Consider the following 18,876-nt stretch of genomic DNA (forward strand, 5'->3'; position numbering starts at 1 on the left):
TCCATCTTTCCCAACATCAGGGTCTTTTCCAGGGAGTCTTCTCTTCTCATGAGGTGGCCAAAGTATTGGAGCCGCAGCTTCAAATCTGTCCTTCCAGTGAGCACTCAGGGCTGATTTCCTTAAGAATGGATATGTTTGATCTTCTTGCAGTCCATGGGACTCTCAAGAGTCTCCTCCAGCATCATAATTCAAAAGCATCAATTCTTCGGTGATCAGCCTTCTTTATGGTCCAGCTCTCACTTCCATACATCACTACTAGGAAAACCATAGCTTTCACTATACGGACCTTTGTTGGCAAGGTGATGTCTCTGCTTTTTAAGATGCTGTCTAGGTTTGTCATTGCTTTTCTCCCAAGAAGCAGGAATCTTTTAATTTCATGACTGCTGTCATTATCCTGTATTATCCTTGCTCCGTGTTTTACTGTTAACAACATACGCAATACGGGATTGCAATTGCTCCATGGCAAGATACCCATATCCTCTTCCCAGTGACAGAGTGACATACTCCTTGTAGTGTTTAGCGAACTTAAAAAATATATATTATGTTACAGGCTCCTGGAGTTCAAGAAAGGGGTACCTCATACAGGAAGTGGATTGAGGCTGAATAAAAATGAGCGTTGGTGGAGGAATGTTAAGTTGTAAACAAGCACAATACGACTTTGGAATGGGCTTACTGCTGACGTGGAAGTGAAAGTCAAGTGCTTTTTCTTGCCATTTCTACTTGTTTTAGGGCACAAGTAAATTGTAAGCACCGCAGCTCTAAAAGCCAAAGCTATTTTCCTGAATTTAAAAATGAAACACCTGAGCAGATCTCACAATAGCTGCTTCTCTGTCTGTCTCTCTGATTGTCTGTCTGTCTCTTTTCTATCCAATACATTCATACAGGATTTTTGCAGGCACTCGTCACTCCAAGAGCAGGGCTCATGGAGAACTTACATTACAGGCACAAATACAGCTAGCACAAATAAGCAGATGTTAGAAACAGGCAGGTGTTTCCAATTACAGTATTCTACAGGGGAACCTTCAAAAACTTTATTCTCATTTTTCCTTGTCGGCATTCAAGTGATCAAGTCATCCTGAACCAAAAGCTCAGCAGTGCTAACTCAAACAAACAGAAAAATGAGGCTAACCATTAGAGGTTTTCACAAGCGTGCTAGAAACACACACGTGCTCACAGACATATGCACAGTCCATAGCTCAATTAACCGCTCAGTGCCTGCTTTGCTTCAAGTCTCTGCAAGGAAAATAAAACCCTTTTAATGAGACATTTAGCAACACTGACAAGAGTAAGGATGGGCAAGGCCACAGGTCAGGCTAGTGATGAAGTCTGTTGAATAGTTGGACCATCTGAATGAATTCAAAACCAGGGGGCTGATGACATCTTCAATGATCCTGAATCTTAGTTGGAAAAGAATATGGGAACCATTAGTTAGCATGGCTGTGAATGATTTTTTCCCCCAAGGCTTTCAGCCATCTCTTAAGAACGTGGTTCGTTATCTTCAGTGGAAAACTCAGGGGAATTATGAACAGAGTAGCTTGACTTCTGTAACAAATGTTACAAAAGCAAGTAAGAGCTAATCGCAAGCATATAAAAGAAAGTCAGTGACTTTATTAAGACACAAGACAATAATGATGTTCTTCTTCTTCAGTCCAGTAGCTAGCTATTTAATACAGTGTCATCATAGCAGATAAAAATTTCAGAAAGGCTGTATCCTCTTATTCATCTTGATGCATCAGGATTAAGATGAAAAGTCAATTGGGTGGGGGGGGGGGAAGAGGTATACAAAGAGTAGTAATATTAATTAATGAATTGGTCAGAGATATTAATATTCCTCATTGGCAGGGATAGCTCTAGCCCAGGCTTCCTCAGCCCCAGCCCTCCAGATGTTTTTGGCCTACAACTCCCACGATCCCTAGCTAGCAGGACCAGTGGTCAGGGATGATGGGAATTGTAGTCCCAAAACATCTGGAGGGCCGTGGTTAAGGAAGCCTGCTCTAGCCCATGTTATTAGTGTCATTTGCCATAAAAACCTGTGCTCATTTCAGAGATGTATGCCATGTCTTATTAATACGGTCTGTTTACACAGAGTCAGTTCTAAGGCCTACTGTGGTTAAGAGCAACCCCAGAATGCAGAAAGTGTGGGGAAAGTCAAACACTTTCAAACGCTTGTTTTCCCCTCTTGACAGATTTGGGCCAGCTCAGCTGAGAGCAAGTAGCCTTGCTTCTGAATGGGGTTTGGATCTGGTGTAACTTTACACTGGATTAACATATATGAGCTTCTTGTGTACAGGACTGCTCCCTTAACAACATCCCACGAAGTTGGCAACTGCTTACCAAAAGTCCATGCAATAACCCGTAAGACCAGATCAGTTGCTCTGCAAACAGGAGTTGTCTTGACCTTTCTTTTGTTGCACATTCATGTTGAGAACTGCATTGTGCCTGCAGCAATTTCCTTTATAGTGGTGAAGCTTTCTCTGACTGCTGCAATCAGAGAAACTGCTATGGGCCACATCCAAGGTAGCCAAATTAGACAGCATCAGATGAATTTTGCTGTGCTATGTACGAGGATAATCAGGATTGCTTGCGCCCAGTAAAAAAACCACAAAACCTGTGAACTAGGTCCATGGCGCTTTTCATTATGTTGTGCTACTAACACAGCTGCTCTCCTGGAATGCATTCATGCAATCATTCAAAATACTCTAGAAGAAACAGGCTACACGAGATAAAGGACAAATTTGAAGTTTAATCCACATCAACATGTTATTTGCATGGTATCAAAAACTCAATCATTGATTTATGGCAAAAGCATTATTCTGTTACAATACATTAGGCAGTTTCTGTCCTTGTGCAAGAATAATTTAGGCAGCTGCTAGAGCAATTGCATTGAACCTTAATTCATCTGGATCACGTTCCATGAATTTCTTGCATACTTCTACCGCATCCTAGTTAAGAGGAAAGAAAGGATAAGGATGCGTCATCTATTTTGCAAAACAAACACAACTGAAATTGATCAATCATTGCCTAACTAACATTAGGAATGGTGAGAACAGTTCTGCATTTGTTTACCAGGAATTTTGACTGATCAGAAGACTGATCATAAAGATAATATGAAGCAGAAAACAATATTCAGTATGCCCAGCTTCTAGCAGTACTGGCAATTTGAAGCTCATCTAAGTTTGTACTATATTCTACAACAGCAGTTTCACAAAATAACATAGTAAATACTTCATACCACCCACAATAGCTCTGCTATAAGAAGTGTCAAAGTCTGCTGATATGAAACAACATTCCTACCTCTAAAAAAGTGTCGTCACTAGATTGCCCATGGTTTATTGGGAAAGGCTTCCGTCCATCTGTTGGAAAACACAGAAAGAAAATTCTTAAGAATTTATGTAGAAAGCATTAAGTAGTAAATTTGACATGGCAATCTTCCTCATGGGGCAAATACTACACCTCATGTGATCCCATAAAATAAGTTTTAAGGTCATTTAATCCTTTGATATTTTCCCCACTATACGTACAACAAAATTGTACTATAGTTAAATTTGTACGAGTAGCCAAGGTTTAAAATCATCATCATCATCATTATTTAATCACCTTCCACAACATATGTCCCAAGACAAGGTATGACATGCAATAAGCCCTACTAAAAAAAGTTACAAAACTGTACAAAAAAACCCCTAAACAAAACAGGAAGTTTAGAAACAACAGAAAATGGACATCTGGGATAGCTACAAATTCCTGCATTGCAGGGGGTTGGACTAGATCAGTGTTTCCCAACCTTGGGCCGCCATCTGTTTTTGAACTACAATTCCCATCATCCCTGACCACTGGTCTTGCTAGCTAGGGATGATGGGAGTTGTAGTCCAAAAACAGCTGGAGGCCCAAGGTTGGGAAACACTGGACTAGATTATCTTCAGGGTCTCTTCCAGCTCTAGAATTCCATGATTCTATGAACTATAGCAGAGACCTATTCATCCAGCTGCAAAAGCTTGTTGGAACAAAAATGTGAATGACTATGTATTAACAGCATATACCAATTCCACTGACAGAGTTGGTCTTGAGAGTTGGGCATTGCTCTAGTTCTTCCTTTATAAACATGTACACAGATAATAATAATAATAATAATAATAATAATAATAATAATAATAATAATAATTTTTATTTATACCCCGCCCTCCCCAGCCAAGGCCAGGCTCAGAGCGGCTTACAAGCTATAATAAAAACAAGTTGAATGATTACAACTTAAAAACAACATTAAAATACAACATTAAAATATTAAAATGTAGCCTCCTCGCAGGAGGAGAAGGAAAAGAAAAAAGAAAGAGAGGGAGGGAATCAAACTGGCTCCAAGCCAAAGGCCAGGCGGAACAACTCTGTCTTACAGATCAAAGCAAATGGAAAGCTACTGGGTTTTTCATGCTAACTTACTATAAAATGAATTAAGATCCCCTGCAGACTAGCTTCCCATTGCCACCATTAGGGCCCAGACACATGCCTCCAAGTTCAAACAGGACCCAAAGGCAAAGGCCCTTCTATGCTTGGTTTTAGAAATTCAGACATTCCCTGCCCTTAAGTATGGAGGCACAATTTAACTACCTGATTAATAGTAGCAGGCTGATCCTCTATGGCAATTACTTTTTAAAGCTATCCAACATAGATAGCCAAATTCATGAAGCCAACTTCTCAGCTTCCATTAAATATGCCGGGAAAGACTTCGTCTTCCATTCCCAGTTTTCAGTTTCTTGTGTAAATTCATTTAGTTTGGTAGCTATTTTTATTCCATCACAGACAAATCCCTAAATTATTTTCATATGAGGTATGCGCTTTAGACATTTTCGATGTGTTTACTGCAATGGTTGACTTCTATATACGCAGCACTCCAAGAGGCAGTTCCGCAATGCACATTCTTGGTTGCGTTCCACAGACCTAGAGCTGACCACACACAGTTTGCAAGCTAAGTTTTTTTTTATCCTGTTCCCTAGTCTATTCTGGTAAATTGTTATCTATAAATATAAAGAGCATATTTTCTGTGGCAAAGCGTAAGTGTTTTGTGTTTAGGTGGTCTTCCAGGATTCAAAAAGCAAACAATCTGAACAGACTAAATAAGGCACAAAAGGACAGTACAATAAGAGGAGATCTTAGGAAACTTTGTGTGTACAGTTTTGGTGCTATGGATTCAAATCAAAGAAGTTATACTAATGACACAGTACTAATGAGTATTAGAAGTTCTGAGGTCTTAGGCAACTGCCTCTCTTAACCCTGTTACTAGAGATTGTTTGATCAGATATTCTGGGGACTGAATCCACAGCCTTTTTCACATGCAAGGTTTGCAATTGCAAGTTTCCTATGACTTCACTTTATACAGGCTCACGGAAGACAACATACATCTTCAAAAAGTCACTCTAAATCCATGGCACATTCAAGGTAGGGGGGAAACCCATTATCAACTCATACATTAAAAAATCAGAAACAAGTTATGAACTAAAACGGAGGCCTGCTCATCAGGTTAACAGCTTTCCCCTTTCAAAAGTAGCTGTTCCAATATTCTTCAATTCCTCTTAACTGTGGTTCTCGAAAGGCAGAACATAATTACTTGACCGAGAATTCTTTACTGGACGATCTTATAATCACTATCCATTCTTGGCAGGCAGGCTATACACCCGAGGTAAAAATATCAAAAATTAAGCATTAAGGCATTAAGGATGTCACACTGGCCATGTGACCTGGAAGTGTCTGCGGACAGCGCTGGCTCCCGGCCTCTAGAGTGAGATGAGTGCACAACCCTAGAGTCTGTCAAGACTGGCCCGTACAGGCAGGGGTACCTTTACCTTTACCTTAGATGATAATATGATCCGTTTTGAAAGAGAAGGATTGCTCTTACCCAACTCGTAGAGACTGCCATCAATGTTTACTAATGCGATGAAGTGAAGATCTACTTTTTCATCTATACTGGGTGCCTGCGAGAGAATACAACATGCATGCAAGTCATTAGTAGGAGCTGAAACTCTTGCTCTACCCATTTGGGAAGAACTTAACCCGAGCCAGGGCTCAACCTATGAACCCGGTTTGAACAATACATGTGAAGTATAAAGGACATAGGCTTCTAAATAAAGAAAAGCACACTCTTCCTCAAGACTGAACCAGCTTCTAGGGTTGGTTTTGGTTTTGTCCAGGCTTGACCTCTGGCACCTCTCATTTGAGAACTTTGGCACTGGAGAGAGAAGAGACCTGTCTCAAAGGAATGGAGGATGAAGATGGTACTTTGGCCACTACTGTACCTACAAAAAATGTACTTTAACACATACACACACTTGAAATTTGGGCTAATATATACATTTTCACACTAGACAAAAGTATGCCCTCTCCTTTTCATACACACCTGACAGATGCAAGTCCCACTGAACACAATGAGGTCTACAGCTAAGGCGTAAGATTGCACTGTAAACTCTTGTTTTGAGTCTGTATACATAATTTCATACTGAAATGGTCCTTTCCTAACAAAAACACAGCTTCCGTTTTGCTGGGCTGGTTATCAGGCAATGGCCACAGGACAATACCAGGAGAAACAGAGGATGGTGATACGAAACGGTACTTGAATAATCCTGGCATCATAGGGAACCATGTAGTTTCTGATCCCAATACTAGACTTAAAATGCTATTTTTATTGTGAGATTTTTAGTAAGGCACTTTTGTGAGCCCTTTGGTGCATTAGTGGGGTGCAAATATTTCTAAACAAATAATGAAATTGACCATTGCTATTTATTGGGCATTTTGCAGCCACAGTTTACAAAATACTATTGATCATTATACTGCAGCCCCCGTGCAAAACAAAAGCTAAAATGAAGTTTTTATATTGTAAACTGCCCTGAGATCTTTGGATGAAGGGTGGTATAGAATAATGATAATCTGATTTTAACAAAATAGCCAGTATGACAGCTTAAGAATTAGAAACGCAGAATGGCTGTGTAATTTAGAAAGTCAACTGAAGCAAATGTATCACGGTAATTTAATTCCACCTATGCACGAAGTATTGGTCTAACAGACATCCAAAATACACTGTTCTTTGTGGCAACAGCTCCAGAAGCTGGTTAAAATTAACTCCATTTTTTAGAAGTCTCACATTTCTGCCAAAAGGTATTCCAAGTGTTCTCATTGATGCAAGAAGCATTTCAGTGCCAAAAACTCTGGGTTAGTACATAGCTTTTGCAACAACATGCCGACGGCACACGTTAAGAACACTACAAACCTAATGTAATGTTATGACAGTGTCATTTGCAGATATAATAGCACAAGTGTCCAGGCTAGAGACATTCATTTCTAGATTGGAACAGTAGCTCCCTGTAGAGATGAAAGATTTGTGTAAGAGTTGTGAAAGTGTTAAAAGAGAATAAAAAAATCAAAGGATGGGACACCTTTTTCTGCAAAGAGGTGCAAATATATAGTTTGCAACTCTCTTTTTGTGGGGGAGGAAGACACAACTAAAGGGGAGATGTGATAGTAGCTTACAAAGTTGCACAAAGTGTGCAGGAAATGCACAGAAAAACTCACATGATTCACTGATTGGTATCTGTGTGACTGATATGTCCACGCCTGCTTTGAATGTTAAGTGGAAAAAGCATGGATATGAAACATGGGCTGGCTGACTATTCACCCATGGCCACTTATAACAAACTTGTAATTTTGAGACTGTAGCGACTTCCAACTGTGGAAAAATAGGGGGATGTTGTCAAGGAGTATTGTCTCAAGATGTTTTTCCCACAAGTCAATATTATATTGGGGTCAGTTGTGCCTCAAGACTCAAAGCAGTTTGCCGTATACTTAGCACTCAAATTCTGTACAGTGGTACCTCAGGTTAAGAACTAAATTCGTTCCAGAGGTCCGTTCTTAACCTAAAACTGTTCTTAACCTGAAGCACCACTTTAGCTAATGGGGCCTTGCACTGCCGCTGCACGATTTCTGTTCTCATCCTGAAGCAAAGTTCTTAACCCGAGGTACTATTTCTGGGTTAGCGGAGTCTGTAACCTGAAGCATCTGTAACCCGAGGTACCACTGTATTACTTACACAGGGGCATGTAACCTTTGAGCCTTTGATGAAGGATCACATTGAGAACTTGCAGAGGTTTCTTCTAGCCCCTATCAGTTTTAGTCTTAGAGGACATTCAGAAGCATTTCTTAGTTCCAGTTCTCCTTTAGATCTTAAATTTTCATTGTCACAGATTTTCGGTCCCACATTCACGTCACTTTCAGAAAAAGGTACACAAATACGTTAACACAAAGCAGGCCTGAAAGTTGTGTGAAGATGAAACGTACAGATCTACCAGCTTTTCCAGAAGTTAGTGTCGGTGTGGCCAAGAACAGCAGTTTCTAACTTGACAATGAATGCTTCTGTAGCAGCCATTTTCTCTAGAACTGATGGCACTTGCCCACTCAGTTATTCCTAAGAATCGTAATGACAAATTCCAAACCACTATATTCTCATGCCTTCCCTGTGACTCTCCTGTTCTCCCCTCCAGCAAGTGTTCACTCACGGCAATGAGTTTGCACAGAGATGCAAAAAAAGTTGTGGATGTGTTCAAACTGACATTGCACCTAGACAAACTTCTGTAGCGGTGATCACTTTTTCATTTCAGAGTGACACCATGGCTGTACTCTGGCCAGTGACTGAAATAAATCGATTCATTCACACCATGGCTGTATCATGTAGATGCAAAGAACGCAAACCCTGTTTGAACAGAGTTCCCAGGTTCCTGCGGACATCTTTAAATGTAACAAAGACAGGATTGTGGGGGAAACAGCTCCGTCAGTTATAATTGTGCTTCCAGCTGATCACAGAAGACCATTCACTGTCCATTGTTAAAGGTTCCTGGTGCTAAAGTATTCAGTGTCTTACAGATTTAGCAAGCTTTCAACAAACTACATGGATGGGTACTAGAATGCAGCCAAAGGAAAAGAGTTTCCACAATGAATGAACATCCTTCTCCATCCTGCCCCCATCTCGTTTGGTCAAGATGCTGTGGAGTGCTATTGCTCTTGTATATCCTGCTTAATCTTTGAGCTGAAAGATGCCACTGATATATTGATTTTTTAGAAGTTTGTCTTCTGGTTAGCGCTTAGTAGTCTACACACGGTTCCAAAGAGGAGTTTCTGTTGTATAGAAAGAGTAAGATTGATGCACTCCCTTATCCCACTTCTTGTTATGAGAATTTGGGTCTGGTTTAATTCAATTTCTGAAAGTATTGCGTATCTCTTGACAACTGCCTTCTTTGATGATTTTAAAAGAAGAGTCTATGTGGTCCATATTTGTTTACTCTTTACAATACATCTTAATCAGTTCAGATCACTGCTCTTTTAACTTATTCAAAAGTCTGCTACTGAGTTGGTTATGAGATATTTTACATCCTCCATCAAACCAACTGTTACAGCATAACATTTATCCAGAGTAGAGTATTTTTAGTTTTATGTAGGTCAGTGTCTGTATATTAACTTTTTAATATGGAAGTAATAGCAATAAGCACCCATCAACTTTATTTATAAAAATTTTTAATGCTTATATGAGCTCTCTATTTTAAGCCAAAGGTTAGCATCTTAATAGAAATTTAAAAACCTATTCATGTTGTCAGTACCACACAGAGACAGTGTTCAGACTCTCTTCCTGGTAGCTAGGCCTCTCCCAAACTAGAAGTAAAAAAGATTAGAATTTGAACACACAATGCAGTTTAATACAGTCATAAAAAGACAAGGGAAATTTGAAAACAAGATAAGCACCTCTTGTTTAAGTTGCAGAAAAATATTTGTTCATTGGTAAAATTCAAATGCCTGTTATTACAAAAGAAAGGAACAAGATCAACCAAGATCAAGATCATATTGGATGATTTTTACAATTGACCAGAATATACATATATTTACTGCAAATGTAAACAATCAGTGATGCCAATAGAACATTTAAGCCATATTGTACATCTCTGATGAAAGATTTAGATCAGGAAGAGCTGGAGAGTATTGCAAAGCGCGCAGAGCACTGGGCCCTGGAAAAAAGCAGAGAGACTTTCAATCAGATGTGATAGGAGCAGATTTGGCACAGAACTAAGAATTAGCAGACCCAACGAAGCACCAATGAGATAAGAGAAACCAGATGGAAGATAGGAAAAATCTTTGGGGGGGGGGGAGTAGACGTTCCTAATGCTATTTGTCTGCTGATGAGGATTTAAGACAGTATGCTTCGTCTACTGGAAAAAGCCCTAAGGGAATTCAGAGCCAAAGAGACCCGCCATGAAGCCTAAATGTCAAGGGCGCCTGCCGCAGAGAAGAGATGGAAGATTGACTACACTTACAAAAGAATGGAGCCCAATAGATGATAGGGGTATTGTGGGCCGCCAGCGCTGGAGGGAGACAGGTGGACTGGTAGCCTTTACAGGGCTTGTGGCTTTTGCAGAGGCTACATGATTGCATCTGATCAGGGTCAAGGAAGCAGAGCGACGCAAGGGTGAAGCCTTCATTTTGCAGTGGCTAAACTCAGGCTGTGGTGAGGTTGATGGTGACTACACAAATATTAAAAAGAAAAGAAAAGAAGACACAACTTTACCCGCTTTAGAGGTCACTGTACAGTTTTTGATCATGTTATTTTAAAAAATATATCCCGCTTTTCACCCCATCTGGGTTTCAAAGCAGCTTACAAAAAATTAAAAACACACCGTAAGTAACATTTAGAAACACAACTTAAAACATCGCAGAACAAAACAGAACTTGCGTCCGTGGTGCAAAGGTCTCCTGAAATAAAAGAGCCTGAAATGTTGCAGGTACGGTGCCTGCCTGATTTCTAATGCGAGAGAGTTCCACAGAGTGAGGCCCATAGCACTGAAGACATTACTCCCCACTGACGTGACTCAAGCTTCTGGTTCGTAGGGGACCACTAATACTACTCCCCCAGATTATCTAAGGGGTTAAGACATTAATTGAGGTACCCTGGGTCCAAGTTGTTCAGGGCTTTGGACGCCAATACAGAAACCCTGAACCTGGCACAGTAGCAAATGAGAAACCATGCAGGTCTTTTGAACACCGGTGTCAAGTGTTGACAGTAGTTTGCTCCCAGCACTAGTCTAGCTGCAGCATTTTGCATTAGCTGAAGCTACCTGACCCCACAGCTGCCCCACACATACGAAGGGACAGAAATTTAACTGATGCTATCTAAGAGCTGTTACGATCTAAACGTTTGCTGTGCTGTTCTTTTTTTTCATGGCAAATGTGTTCGTGCTGCTCTTAATCTTACATAACATCAAGGCTCCTCTAAACCACCTGCAAATGCAATTTCAGGCACCGTGTGATAAATTCTTGTGGGTCTGCTATCTTCCCATCATTCTGTTATGTGGCGGTAGGTAGGGCATGGGGTGGTGGTGGAGAGAAATAAGAAAGCTCTAGTGTGGTTCATCACTTCATGAGATGGGCACTCTAGGGCCGGAAAGGCAGACTAGCAGCCTTCAAACAGACTCTGCTACCTGGGGCACACTTGGTGTGAGTTGGTCTCCCTGATAAAACAAGCTCAAGGATCAGTTGCTTTTTTGTTTTTAAGTGAGAAAATCACAAAAGATGGGATCCAAATGGGGGCAGGGAAGCCAGGCCTGAACCCTGGGAAGACAGAGGCCCTGTGAATTGGTTGTTCTCGTGTCCTGGAGACTGACCAGTTACCTGTTCTGGATAGGGCTGCGATCCCTCTGAAAGAACAGATTGGGAGTTTTGGGGGGTGCTCCTGGATCCATCTTTGTCACTGGAAGCTCAAGGTGGCTTCAGGAGCTAGGAATGCTTTTTACCAGCTGCAGCCAATAAACCTGTTCTTGGGACAGGGGTAATCTGGCCACAGGGAACCATGCACTGGTAACCTCAAGACTTGATCACAGCAGGTGAAAAAAGCTGTGGCTAGACTGCTGATAGGGACAGATGATCACCAGTACGTACCTCTGGTGCTCAAAAGTTTGCACAGGCAGCCCATACCCTACCAGGCCAGGTTCCAAGGAAGTTTCTTGTATTAATTTACAACACCCTGAAGATGCCTTGAGGGTCACCTAATCCCTTATAGCGCTGCCTGATCACGGAGGTCTTTGGGGGGCAGTCCCTGTTAATGGTTCCCCCATGGCTGTCCAGTACTGTGGTCCCAGTTTTATAGAAGTCCCTTCCACTTGAGGACAAACAGGTGCCTTCCCTACTGAACTTAATGACACCTACAGAATTTTGTTGTTATTATTATTTCGGCAGGTATTTTAACTGAAGTTTAATTTTATAGTTTTAACTGATTTTTATTTTTTGTATTGCATCTTTGCAAACCGCTTGGATACACTGTAGTTAAACAGTATATGGATTATTTAAATAAGTAAGTAAAATTGAGATTAGTAAAGGCCAGTTTATATAGCAAGCAGGATCAAGCGGTAGAGCTTTCCCTGTGTTCTACAAATTTAAGTCACCTGGGAATGGGATTCTATATTTGAATACTTTCCCCATAAAGCATGTAGAAAATAAGCGTGTCAAGAAGAAGGGTTCAAGTTTATCCTCCTCTCTCAAAAGGATGAGTCCACTAGTCAATTCCAGCTCCGACAGGAGTTACTGACACTAGCACAACTTTTTTCACACAGCTGTTGAAGAACAAGAAGAGTACCATCTGGTCAAGAAATCACACAATTTTAAAAAAATACACTGTAATTTGAGTACTGGAAGACTATATACTACAGCTGTTGCTAAAGGGAGTGTGACTGCTAGACTTATCCCTATACACCTCCTTCTGCCATGTTAATAATTGCTCCTGCGACCTGCCAAGCGGAGAGGAATACAGTGAATTCAGCAGCAGCAAGGAGGATTGGGCAATCCATGGTGGAATGCAGGAAATACGATTGTTGTCATCTTAAAGTCCTTCGGGAGCCCTAAAATTAAAAGTCTGCTCTAATGGGCAGCTCACTGCACATTCGTCTTTTTGGAACCAGTAAAGTTTCACTGACAGCCCGATGGGTGAGTTGCAAAATGCAGACCTATCACTCCAGAGTTGCCCAAAGTTTTCTCATAATTGAAATGCCAAAGCTAGATAACATATTTAGCTCTGCATTCCAGAACACCTCAGCCTTATTTGGGAAGGGAGGTTCGGCTTCATTTTCCTGGTGGGTGAATTGCTTGCCTAGAAACACAATAAAAACAAGCTTTGCCAAGGCAATAACTTAGCTCGGTTAACACTTGGCAGGAAATAACTTTACAGCATGTGTACTTTGCTCTGAATAACAAGTTTCAGGAAATCAGCAATGAAGAGTCCCATCAAGACAGGAGACAAGGCCATCCATCCAACACAATGATTTTATACTTGTAAGGTAGCAGAAACTGATTAGGAAGCTAAGGCTTTAAAATGGGAATGTATTTCCCAATGTTAAATTTCAGTTAAACTGCATAAATTATACTATTAGATAACCCCTAGCCATCAATTCACTGGATATAATTTCCACTAATCCAAGGTTAATATGTACAAAGTGTTGCTGGCTGGTCTACACACATCTGCATGGCTGCCAGGAGCCCCACACTCTAAGATGTTTCTTTTTCTTTTTAAAAGGAAGTTTCTAGCCTGTGCAGAACATAAATGTTAGAAAGCAGCCGCCATTTGAAGCAATTGCTTTCAGACATATGCACCTGCTCCTGCCCTTCCAATGAGCGCCGTCAGAGCTGTGATTGACAAGTACTAGAGAAAAAGTACACAAACCTAACAGAAGACCAGAAAATGGCCTCAGGAATGACTTTTTCCAGACATTTGGAGAATGGACTTTGTGGGTCATTCCAAAGCCATTTTCTTTTTACCTCCTCTGCTATGGAAGTGACTACTGTCTAGAGAAGATAACGAAGAAAAATCCATGATTTTAGCTTCGCTGACTTGATGGTGACATGTCCACTGAAATCCAAAAGGTACCAACAGAGTTCGTATTCTTTCTAACAGAGGCTTAATTTCACGCAAAAAAAGAGGTATTCTCCCCACTCCCTCCACAGTTTGTAAACATAAATAAGCTCCAGCAAATAAAAATTAAATCTAGCATTATAGTACATCATCCATGTTGCAGCACGGTATTGTGGTTAAGAAAGCAAGGCTGACATCAGTTCTAGAACGAAGCCCAATACAGCCATACAACATTGCTGGGGCAGGTAGTCTGCAAAAGTTGTATACAACAAACCTGCAGTATAGCCCACGGCCATTACTCAGTAACTTGTTTTTAGGGAACTGCTGCTGTGTGGGATTGTCAATCACAGCAGCAACGTGGGCAGAGGGGGCTCTTAAATGCTTCTGCACCCATGGCAGAAATGTAGAGGGATCCTTTCCACGGGTTGTGCTGCTGGCATGAATACTAAAATGGGCATTCACATCAAAGACTCCATTCCTTTCTGTGAAAATAAAGGAAGAGAATGTTCATCTGGCCTCCGCTGATAATTACAGCAATGCTGTTATGAGGTAGAAATAAGAGCTACAACAATGCTTTTATAATATGCTTTGTAACAGTTTAATCTTGAATTGATCCAAGCATGGGCATCTGAACCTTGCTTGCTATAAATCGTATGTGTCTTTTCATCTCCTTTTGCACCACCACCTATGTAAGATATTGTACCTCGTCCTGCACAGAATGCGGTATTGCCGGTCTCAGATCAATTGATGAAAGCATTTACCATAGCATAAATAGCTTACAACGTATGAAAACTTGAGTCCCTTGCAACATTTAGGGTAGGCACAAGGGACAGTGGGGCCCTTGTAGCTTTAACAGCTGTGTGGTAGGCAGAAATTCAACCGGTCAACCTTTTCTAGTATGCGGATACAATTATGGTAAAAGCTCCCCGTTAACATTCTGTCTCTCAGACATCTTACTGCATGAGGGATTTATTGGGGGGGGGGGAGCTTTGACCCACCTGCAAAAGGGGAAGTGAACGGCATATTACACGAAGAATATGTGAGTGGGGCCAAGTATATCAGTGTATTGCACACTCTAGGTATGCTTCTTGAGATGTTCGTTTATATATGAATGAACCTGCAGGGGGCAAGTTCATAGCAGCAAGCTCCATCCCTAAGTTACGCACATTCATTAAATTTATCTGTAGGGAGCTGCCACAGAAATCTGTTCTCTTCACTTTAAGATATATTCCATGTACAGTGGTATCTCAGGTTACAAACATAATTCATTCCAGAGGTCCGGTCTTAACCTGAGGCGCGCTTTCACTAATAGGGCCTCCCGCTGCCGCCTCACCGCCAGCACATGATTTCCGTTCTCATCCTGGGGCAAAGTTTGTAACCTGAGGTACTACTTCCAGGTTAGCGGAGTTTGTAACCCGAAGTGTTTGTAACCCGAGGTACCACTGTACATAGTGAGCACCCATTTTTTGTATGTTCTGCAACCAGAAGTAATAATGATGGATTGCTTAATATTTCTGGTAATGAACTAATTGTTATTCCTAGAAATCCTAAGGAACCAGTCAGACCATTTTGCCCATCAAGCTCAGAACTGTCTACACTGACCGGCAGCAGCTGTCAGGCTTTCCCAGATGCTGCAGTTTCAACCTGGCATCTTCTGGAGGCAAAGTAAATTGCTAGGCCACTGAGCTATGGGGATTCCCAGAGCAAAAAATATAGCAAACTGTGGAAAAGGTCACCTAGGAAGTTCTTGCCTCACATCAAATACTCTGAGGAAAGCACATATTCCATCTGGATGTGTAATGCGGTCTAACCTGCAGGCAAGGAGGTGAACATTATACACAATGCAGAGTGCAATTCTGTATTTAGAGCAGAAATGGATTATCTGAGCTTTCCTTGTAAAATAGGAAACTGCTAACTACGAGTTTTTGGATGCAATTTCACCTTACAAACAAAGGACTTGCTGTTCTTTGAACTTATGCCAATCTATTTTTGTGGGTTTTTTGTTTTACGAGGAAACCATGAAGATTAACTTTGCATCCATGCACTCCTAGAATCCCAACTTCAAAAGATGAGTGTGCAAAATCAACAGAAAATAGTCATACATCTGAGCGTGTTAGAAGAAGTGTTTTGGAAATAACAGTTCAAGAGTTCCCAGACTGAGCCTCTACACAGTTCCATGTTTACTTCAGACACCATGATATGTCGATATATCACAAAGTTTAGCTGGTGATATATCGCAATGTTAAAAACCAAAATATTGCCCAGCCCTACGGAGCACAGTGGGGATATACAAAATATTTATTTGCATCTTAAAGATTCTTTGCTTCCATCAAAACATTGGCCTGGTTCAAACGGTCCCTTAAAACCATAGCTATGAAAACTGGAAGTCAGCCATGGGTGTCAACACAGCAATTGGTGGTGGAGCAAAGCAGCTGTGATTATTACAGTGAGTGCCCACACGCCTAAAATTCACATATATTCATGATTCGGCTTAATGTTACATGTGAACTGAGCGGAATCCATGCTACACAGGAAGATGTGGGGAGGGAACCACATGATCACACAGCTCACTACAAGCACAGTTAAAACCATTGGCACTGCTACCATCTAAAATTAGGAAGCAATTTTAACAGCAGCACTAAATGTGTTCGAGACATCCATACCAGTGGATCACTGTTTAATGCTAGCATAGCATCTTTTCAGTACCAGCATACAAATAGGCATTGTAGCACGGCTATTACAGCAATCCCTCAGACCTATTTCAAATACAATGCAACAAGTAAACTCTCTGTCACAATTTCTAGTCAAGATTTTTTGTAATGATTCCTAACTAAATTTAGGGGGGACACACACACACACACACACACACACATATATATATATATACAGTGGTACCTCAGGTTAAGTACTTAATTCGTTCCAGAGGTCTGTTCTTAACCTGAAACTGTTCTTAACCTGAAGCACCACTTTAGCTAATGGGGCCTCCTGCTGCCGCTGCGCCACTAGAGCACGATTTCTGTTCTCATCCTGAAGCACTATTTCTGGGTTAGCGGAGTCTGTAACCTGAAGCGTATGTAACCCAAGGTACCACTGTATATATATAGCCCAATGAAAATATGCTTCGAATTTTACAGTCATGCACATCCACTCCAGAAAGCAACTTGTATACATTTAGCAAATGGAAAAAGGCATCTGGCAAATAGAATTTCATATTTTAGCACCGAGTACTGTATCCCCACCTAGAGGTTACACAGCACAAGTTTGCTTTCTACACCCTTGTAATACAAACAGTGTAAGCCAGTAATAAAACGAGGCTTTCCCAACTTAAAAACTCACAAGGTCAGGCACCCAGCCCATTTTAGTTAGTGACTGGTTCACACAGCTTGTGGTTAGTCTGGAGAGCGCTAAACCACAGGCCCGGGTCAAATGAAACATTAAGTCAAGCCACACCTTAGCTTGGCACGGCAGCCAAAAGGACCAGGGAGAAACAAGGCAGATGTGAGCTCATCTTCAGGAGCCTGTTCATTCACCCCAAACCAAGTTTTAGTTTCATGTGATGTACAAGCCAGGCTGCTAACACTGAAGTCCTGTGACACTTTAAGGACTGACAAATAATTACAGCGTAAGATTTTGGGCGCTCCAGCCCAGTTAATATTTGTTAGTCTTTACTGTGCCCACAACGCTCCTTGATTGTTTTTGCTACAAAAACCAGCATGGCTATGCCTCTGGCAAGGTTTTCACCGTAATGATTCATTTAACCTGTTGCAAGCAAAGCCAAAATGGGGAATGCAGAGAGAATAATTGGGTGCACTCTTCCCACCTTAGATCAAACCTATGCTGCCAGGTGCCATAAGAAAGTGGCAGAGATAGCGCAGGATAGTACGCACCCTGGAAATGATCTCTTTCAGCTTCTGCCTTCTGGAAGAAGGTATAGGGTTATAAAGGCCAGGACTAGCCGCCTGAGAAACAGTTTCTATGCAAATGCAATTCTGGTTCTAAACGCAGCATAAGGGGTTTCTATTGTATAGTGTATTTCAAAATGGGGTTTCAGAGTTTTTAGGTGTTTTTGAATGTTTTATGTAGTTTTTATGTAGTTTTATGTAGTTTTTCAATTTCATTGTTCTGCATGGGTCAATGACAATAAATATATCGTATCGTACAACTGAAGCATTTCAGTGTTTAGTAAACAGCACTACGTTGTTCTCCATCCTACAGCCTGCCAGATACAATTTTTACCTTTCCCTCCCCATCATTGCTCAAACATATCTGTAAGCAGGGCTTGTGCTTAACTGCATCTTTTCACAATGCATAGGCAAATAATGCTAAATTAAAATCAACACAGAAATTATTGATTTCTGCTGCATTTAGTAAACCTGGCTGCATACGCTGAAATTTATTTCATTCCGTTATTACGCTATATGAATGATACGAGACAAAGTATGCAGCCATGCTTTGGACGGCCTAATGTGCTACATATAATAATAATTTATTATTGTAACTTAAATGTTACATGTTATCTTTAAATACAAAATACTAAAGTATCCATTTTGCCTGTCGTGGGCCTTTGATGCACAAAGTTTTGGAAAGGATCCACTGCAGGGGAGACCAACATCTAGTTGAGGAACGCTTAACCATTGCAAGGCAGCGCATCGTGAACTAGAGAACACATGAACACGCCAATGCTCTCAGGATTTCTTTTGCCTCAGCCCTATCCCAAAGAACCCAGGAAGAAGAAGGTGGCACGAACAGGTGGGACACCAGTTTTATTGTATGTATCCTGCCTAAACCTTCACCTATTGATACTTTGCCATTCGCGATGGCTAATGGACATGATCCAAAATTAAAGACAAGGCTAAATCCTGCTGAAATCAACTAAAAAATAGAAGCATTTCAATTTTATCATTGATTGTACAAGATGGGTCTTTTTTTAAAAAAAAACAACCCAGCCACCAGCCTATAAC

At 41.0% G+C, this 18,876-nt stretch overlaps 1 protein-coding gene across 2 annotated transcripts in view; it reads right to left on the minus strand.

The window, feature by feature from the left end:
• Positions 1–2,723: 2,723 nt before the first annotated feature.
• Positions 2,724–18,876, minus strand: part of UCHL3 (ubiquitin C-terminal hydrolase L3) — a 29,908-nt gene continuing 13,755 nt past the window's right edge. For both annotated transcript variants that reach the window (XM_053384655.1, XM_053384654.1), the window contains 3 exons: positions 5,885–5,960; positions 3,295–3,353; positions 2,724–2,942 (listed from right to left, as the gene is read on the minus strand). In XM_053384655.1, the coding sequence (XP_053240630.1) occupies positions 2,859–2,942; positions 3,295–3,353; positions 5,885–5,960 (219 nt within the window). In that variant the 3' untranslated portion in view covers positions 2,724–2,858. The remainder of the gene's footprint in view (positions 2,943–3,294; positions 3,354–5,884; positions 5,961–18,876) is intronic.

The sequence above is a fragment of the Podarcis raffonei genome, chromosome 4 (genome assembly GCF_027172205.1).
Source record: "Podarcis raffonei isolate rPodRaf1 chromosome 4, rPodRaf1.pri, whole genome shotgun sequence".
Taxonomy (NCBI): Eukaryota; Metazoa; Chordata; class Lepidosauria; order Squamata; family Lacertidae; genus Podarcis; species Podarcis raffonei.